General features: G+C 59.5%; 1 protein-coding gene across 1 annotated transcript; it reads right to left on the bottom strand.

Moving 5' to 3' along the window:
- Nucleotides 1-1,062: 1,062 nt before the first annotated feature.
- Nucleotides 1,063-6,542, bottom strand: LOC119091471 (fibrinogen C domain-containing protein 1-like). The gene is made up of 3 exons (XM_037214271.1): nt 6,486-6,542; nt 1,780-1,890; nt 1,063-1,695 (listed from the first exon to the last, which is right to left on the bottom strand). Exons 1-3 carry the CDS (start codon nt 6,540-6,542, stop codon nt 1,063-1,065), a joined length of 801 nt encoding a protein of 266 aa, XP_037070166.1.
- Nucleotides 6,543-7,331: the final 789 nt, after the last annotated feature.

Genomic DNA, 7,331 nt, shown 5'->3' with positions numbered 1-7,331 from the left:
TAGAAGCGATTTTGACGCACTTAACCGCAGAGCTGTGAGTTATACGACCGTTGATCCCGGCAAAGTTTGTGTGTTTTTGAAATTAATACTTATGCATCACAGAAAATGCCCGACCGAATACACAACAGACATCTAGCTGCCGACATCACCAATATCATACGTACGAATCAAACCAGCTATTTTCAGGGGATGCTGTTTCGTGAGTGCACGGGGTCTATGCCGGTCATGTTCCCTAAATTCTGCGGCATGGCTTCTTCGCAAAAAGATCGTTTTAGTGCATACATGACACACTTTGCTGCAAAACTCTATGGCTTAAGAAATCGAATGTTGTAATTTGAGGTTTATCTTGTAAAATAAGATGATCCGTTGTGTGGCCATGCCTGCGCCATGCTGGGGTAGGCGCCTGCCAACCTCACTGCCGAGCAATAAACCGTTTGATGGGCACATACCAATGGAGGAGATCTCGGCACGATGAGCAGCTATCTGGTGCATGACTTCCGTCCCAGTCCACGCAGCCGCAGGTCCCGACACGACTCCGCTCGTGCCACGGGAGTGCGTGCGAATAGTGCACCGCTTCGTCGACGGTGAACCAGGCGTGCCGCCGCGGGACTCCCCACTCGGGGCTCACCGGGTGGGGTGTGCTGACGGCGGCGCGGCTCTTGCGGGCGCTCGGCCTTCTCGGCCTCCGCCGTGGAGGAGCCAGGGTGAAGTGGCTAAGAGGCTCGTGCGGGGGTGCTAGGTGTGGGAGAGGCCGAGCTGGGCAGAGCTCGGTACGCTGAGACGATGGTCGGCTGTGGTGAGGGGATTGTTCTGCGCTTTCCTGGCTGATATTTGCGGTTCGCCTTGTGCGCGGTGTTCGGAGGGGTTGCGCCGTCAGGAGGTATTGCGCTCTTGGCTTGCGTTGTGCCGTGTGGAATTATATCCAGCAGCGGTCAAACTGGCATAGGTTTGTTCGGCACCTGGGTCGTGTCACTAATGTACTGGGGAAATAGTCAAACCACACCTGGGCTGCGCTTTTGTTTCCATCTTCGGTGGCCAAGGATTGGGGCGTCGCAGAGTTATCTACTTCCCAATCGCGATGCGCTGGACGGGTCTTATCTTCATGGCTGAGACTCGCGGGACGAAGTGGGCGTTGCGCGTGACCCAGTGGGCCTCGAGGTCACCCGTGTTGGGATTGCGCACCCCGTTGAGGTTTGTGTCCTCGGTTTTCTGTGAGTCCCACCAGCCACCGCCTTGACATTTACTCTGGAAGCCATGTGCAGTTTTGTCCCTCCTTGACGCTTGGTTGAGGCCGCATGCTACGAACTTCTGGCCGTGCTGTTTGTACAGGCCGTCACCGGCGGTGCCGCAATATTTCCCAACGGTGATCACGTAGTCCGCGCCGGAAATCCAGAAGCCGTCGTATTCGGCATACTGGTGCTCGTCCGCCCACATGTCTACGCGCAGTGTATGTAGGCCTCGCTCCGTGAGTGCAGCGATGGCGCGAAGTCCGAGCCAGTGCGAGTTGCCCGTCAGGCCGAAGCCCTCCTCATACTGCCTGAGACTGCGCGCGAAGACGACTTGGCTGTCGTTCCGGCGCTGCTGCAGCAGCGTCCAGCCTCCCCCATCCGTCTCCATGTCGCAGTGCACCGGAACGGCGGCCTCCCATCCACGCAGCGAGATCGCGTAGAGGCCGCTGACGTCGAACCCGGCGGCCTTGAGGGCGGCGCAGTCGGGCGGCAGGCCGCAGCCGCCGTCGGCCGTCGGCCAGCAGAACAGCTCGGGGCCGGCCAGACCGGCGCGCTCGAAGAAGCTCATGCCGTTGTCAAGCGCGGCCGCCGGCTGCAGCCGCCGCCGCTCGGCCAGAAAGCAGGCCACCTCGCCCGTATAGAGCGGCTGGGCGGCGGCGGCCTGGCAGCGGCGGTGGGCCAGGCACACGTGGCGGCACAGGCAGATCGAGGCGACCGTGGTGCGCCAGTACACGGCCCCGGGCGCCGGTGGCCACATCACCGGCGTTACGCTCGCCCGCGCGGCTCCGGCCGACTCATTCAGGATGGAGGGCTCTGCCAGCCGGCCGGCCCCGACCACCAGCAGGACCGCCACCAGGGGCCGCATGGTCCGGAGCGAGGCTGAGACTGATGGGGACGAGCGGAGGTTGGAGGGCGAGCTGGTATTGACTGGGGAGCGGAGTTTGGCAGAGGCGGGCCGAGACTGGCGGAGACGAGCAGAGACAGATCGAGACTGGGGCGGCTCAGCCAAGACTGGTGAGACCGAGCTCTGCTGATGGAAACGAACGAGGACTGGGTGGGCCGAACAGAGATCGGCGGTGCACGGCAGATAATGGCGGAGACTGACAGGTGCTCACTGACACACAGAGATTGCCCGAGTTGGGCAGACTAACGGAGACGAGCAGCGCGATTGATGAAGTTGGTTGGAGCCTGCCGGTGACGAGCGGTGATGGGCTGTGATGAGCACGGGCTAGCGGGAACGAACAGCGGCCCCCCGGGACGAGCGAAGACTGACCGTGACCAACGGAGGCTGATGGTAGCGAGGGTGCTGTCGCCGACGAGCCCAGCTCGTGCAGGACGACCGGTCGCTGCCGGCGGCGGCCGGTGATTGCCGGCAGAGGCTGCTGCGCTCCGGTGATGGGGCCCCAACGCTGTGTTGGTGACGGCCACCGCACCGCTCGACCGCCCCGCCAATGGCCAAGAATGGCGCAAAAGAATGGCGCTAAAGAATGGCGCTAACGAATGGCGTCTTTTCATCAGCAGTCATGAGATGGACTGTACGATTAGGCGATTAAAACACCGCTCGCAGACAATGGCTGCGCGGTCGGTCCTGCGGGTGCCACGTGACCAGTTTGTGCCGATCTTTATGGGCAGCATTGTGGTGCGGGGACCCATTATGACTCTGCTGCTGTTAGAACGTCACCGCGAAGGCTGCCAAAGTAAATCGCTACGCGATGGTAGGGAAATGTCCGTCAGTTTGTCCGCGCACATGATGGAAGCATTTGGTTGCCAAATGGCTGCCTGTTTCGCACAATGCGTTTAATGCGCCGGGATTATATCGTGCGCTGTTGCTGAGCAGGGCCTGGTCATTCAGCACTGAAATGTATTAAGGAAGGCGAAACACTGTGGTGAAAGGAATTAGCTGGCAACACGTCTATGACCAGCGGAATTTTGACACTCGAAATCGATGGAAACTGAACTGCATATTGAGGCGTGGGTAAGGTTTTCAGCCCACCTTTTCAGCTCATTCTGGAATGCAACACATTTTGTTATCAAGCGTGCGTCGCGCGACACTTGATGTTTTATATGACTGGTGCAGATACAAATCCACTCACGGTGGTCGAATCGCGCATGTGGAATGGAGTATTATATATGGGTATCACAATTACGATTTATTCACTCGCGTGTGTTGTGTGTATCGGACGCTGCACATGACCGTAGGCTATAAACTGCGCATCTGGTTACGCCACACTTTTGTTGAACGCGTCACACTTATCTACAGCTGCGACCGCTGACCACAGGATATGCTTTTTTCTCCCATCTTCGGTCTGATGACGCCGGCACTTTTTTTTAGAGAATCGCAACCCGGTGCATTTTGTTTGCGTGGTTGGATGCCTAGCACACAACTTGTTTTTGTCAGTTTTGTGGGAGATTGGCGTTAGTTTGGATTGGCGAGGGCCGTGATCACTACGCTCACAAAAGTTTAAGCGTGGCATGTGAACTCTCAAGGTCATGCTCATGACGCTCTTCGGTCTCTAGGGTGTCGTTTTTATCAAGCCGTCCGCACGGTCACAACATTGCAGGAGCTAGTGACCTGACAGTCCTGAGGAAGGTGCGGCATGCCGTCAGCAAGCGTCCCGATCTCCATGAGAGAGGTATACGTTGCTGCAAGACGACGCAACGCCGCATCAGAGGCGATTAGTCCGTGAGGTGCTGGACGCCTGGCGACGGGAAGTACTGGAGCACTCAGCCTGCCTCCCTGGCCTGCCCGCATGTCACTGCGCGCTTTCAAAAGTCGGGGGAGAGTCTCAGGGGTTGCCTGTTCGCCAGCAACGGGATCAGTGAAGTAGACAAGACTGCTCGTAAGCACGTAGCCAACGTGGAAGTCAGAGACTCGGAAGCGGGATTGATAGAGTAAGGAAAATGTGGCAGATGCGTGTGGAAGTCGAGGGTGGCTGAAGTAAAACAAAAATGCTTGGGGTGCTGATGTAATACGCCGCATCCTTGTAAGCTGCTTAGTTTTCGTGATATAAAACACCACAGCGAACTTGTGCAGTCAATGCATGTGGAGAACACGTAGACAAATATTCGGTCACTTGGGTGGTAGGGATCTAGATATTTACCCATGCTATACACCCCGGCTTGGGGCTCACTGTCTGCTCCCCTCACCTTGCTCAAAATCAGCCAGTCAGCATCAACCGGGCGGCTGTCACCCCAATATCTGAGCGCCTTGGGATTGGCAAATGGACTGGGCAGGTCAGATGCTTGGGTTCGGGGTCAAAGGGCAACGGATTGGTGCCAACGAAGTGTGTACGGGGTCCGCCGAAGAGCCAGGGTTCTTGTAGCATGAATTTATATTTACACCTTGCACACCCTACTCGATGGATTTTGGAACGCTGCGCGCAGGAATGCGTGTTGACGGCTAGTTTGCTTCAGACAGTGCGGGCGTGATTTCATGCACTTTCGCCATGGCAAACGCAGCAGCTGCGGCGTGCGCACTGCAATATCTCACCACCTGTGCTAATGTTAAATCTTCCTATTGGCAATCCCCCGGCCACACCCTAAGTCCGTTAATCATTTGTCAGTCCACTCAATCAAGAGCTGGAAATTTCACTTTTGTGGCGCCAAACCTGTGCGCAATCACTTGAGATTATTAACTTTGCAATAGAGTGGCTGACGAATTCTCAAGCACCCAGTTCTGTCATGGTCTGCAACGGTGCTCCGCGGCGCAATTACTTGCAGTGCACAATTCCTGGGATCGGGTCCGCCTACACGTCGTCCGTCTTCCCAGCCCCATGACCGCAGCTCCCAGCCCAGTGCCGGCCCCCTACCGGAGGTGCGTCGCACGGGGGCTGGCCCATCCTTACCTCGGCTGCGTCGAGGCTGGCCTACCTCAGCCTACCTACCTCCAGCCAGCCTACCCTACCTCAGCTGCGCCGGGGCTGGCCCGCCCCTGCCTCAGCTGCGCCGGGGCTGGCCCACCCCTACCTCAGCTGCGCAGGGGCTGGCCCACCCCTACCTCAGCTGCGCCGAGGCTGACCCACCCCTACCTCAGCTGCGCCGAGGCTGGCCCGCCCTTACCTCAGCTGCGCCGAGGCTGGCCCACCCCTACCTCAGCTGCGCCGGGCTGGCCCGCCCCTACCTCAGCTGCGCCGAGGCTGGCCCGCCCCTACCTCAGCTGTGCCGAGGCTGGCCCGCCCTTACCTCAGCTGCGCCGAGGCTGGCCCACCCCTACCTCAGCTGCGCCGAGGCTGGCCCACCCCTACCTCAGCTGCGCAGAGGCTGGCCCACCCCTACCTCAGCTGCGCCGAGGCTGGCCCGCCCTTACCTCAGCTGCGCCGAGGCTGGCCCACCCCTACCTCAGCTGCGCCGAGGCTGGCCCGCCCTTACCTCAGCTGCGCCGAGGCTGGCCCGCCCCTACCTCAGCTGCGCCGGGGCTGGCCCGCCCCTACCCCAGCCGCTGCCAGGGCGTTCGTCAACCCGGCCCCAGTGCTGTCCCCCTACCGGAGGTGCGCCTCACGGGGGCTGGCCCGTCCTTACCTCAGCTGCGCCGGGGCTGGCCAGCCCCTACCTCAGCTGCGCCGAGGCTGGCTCACCCCTACCCCAGCCGCTCCCAGAGCGTCTGCCAGCCCGGCCCCAGTGTTGGCCCGCTACCGAGGGTGCGCCGCGCAGGGGCTGGCCCGTCCCTGTCTCAGCCGCCGCCAGAGTGCCTGCCAGCCCGGCGCCGCGCTGCTGCTGAAGCTCGCTGGCGGACGGGGCAGCGAAGTCGTCACCGATGCGTGCGCGCGGCCCCATTGTCTCCCATGCCAGTGGCAGATGGCTGTCGGTGGACATGCGTCGCGATGTGTGCGCATCTTCACCACGATCCTCGGGCCGGTGACTGCCCAGTTCAGTTCGTCAGGCGAGCGCTCCGGCAGTGCGGGAACGATCCGCCACATCGCGCCGAGTGCGGCCACCGGTCGGCCACATAACGGCCAACGTTGCAATGTTTGCAGACGCTGTCTATTAAAGCGGGTGGTGGCAGCAAACGGGCAGAGTTGATTTGAAGTGTTTTTAATTGTTGAGTGGCTGAGAGAAAATATCGCCGGGGTGCGGGCGGCCACGTGTAGAGCGGCATCTCTTGAGCAGCACACTTAATCTGTGGAGGGAATTCCCAGGTGCGCCTAGGCCGGTAATTTCAACTGTGATTTACTGGCGCCGTTAATCAGGCTGGGGTGAGCGCTTCAGAAACTCGAGCAGGTTCATTTATTGTCAGCAATGGGATCCTGGCAGACTGACTTGCAGAATCGCTGCTGCCAGTCCGTTGGCAGTCTCGCCGATGTTCTGGCCCAGCATCGCGCAGGCGTGGTCGCGGGTTCTGTGACTGGGCCGGTTGGCCACTGGCTGGGGACAGGTAACGTAACGTACAGGTAACGCAAAGTGACAATGTCGCTTTGTGTTACCTGTACAGTGAAATGACACTTATTTTCGCGGGCGAGGGGGCGCGTAACTGTGTCATCGGCAACTACCTTAAGACTCGGTCCAGGTGATGAATGTTACCAGGAGATTTCTGCCAAGGAGGCACAGCTTGTCGAAGCGCTGTAATAGGTTCAGACGTTGCCATAATATAATCGCCTGCCGCGGCCGTATATGGCATGCGCCACACGTTGTGGGGACAGTCTCTGGAGCTGTTGCACCTGGCCGGCATTGGCAGTGTTCGGTTTTGAAAATAGACATCAGGTGAGCGGGCCTTATCCTCCCAGCACCGAAGCTACACGGATAACAGGGCTGGTTCCGGACTGGCGCATGGAGTACGTAATAGAGAGTTTCAAATTATCCGTTGTAGGGATGTAGCTTTTTTAACATGAACAACTGTCCAGAGAAAGGTCAACGACCAAGAAATCCCGCCTCTTTTTGGAATAAGGAGACGGCATTTCTCTGCACTCGCGCAAGAACGTAACCTCGGGCCTCGCAACCGCCCTTGCACCAATCATCCTCCTGGCCGAGACGGCGGGCGCCGGCCGATCGGAGATGAGTAACTCGCCAGTGTTTTATAGCCGCCGGCCTCTCCGGTCGCCGCCGCCGACGAGCTGTGGACGGGTCGGCGGTATTCTGAAACACGGGCGTCGGTCGGAGGAGCGGCAC

This window comes from Pollicipes pollicipes, unplaced genomic scaffold, assembly GCF_011947565.3.
Source record: "Pollicipes pollicipes isolate AB1234 unplaced genomic scaffold, Ppol_2.1 Scaffold_3447;HRSCAF=4054_pilon_pilon_pilon, whole genome shotgun sequence".
Classification (NCBI taxonomy): domain Eukaryota; kingdom Metazoa; phylum Arthropoda; class Thecostraca; order Pollicipedomorpha; family Pollicipedidae; genus Pollicipes; species Pollicipes pollicipes.
This window is presented reverse-complemented; position numbering and strand designations above follow the sequence as displayed.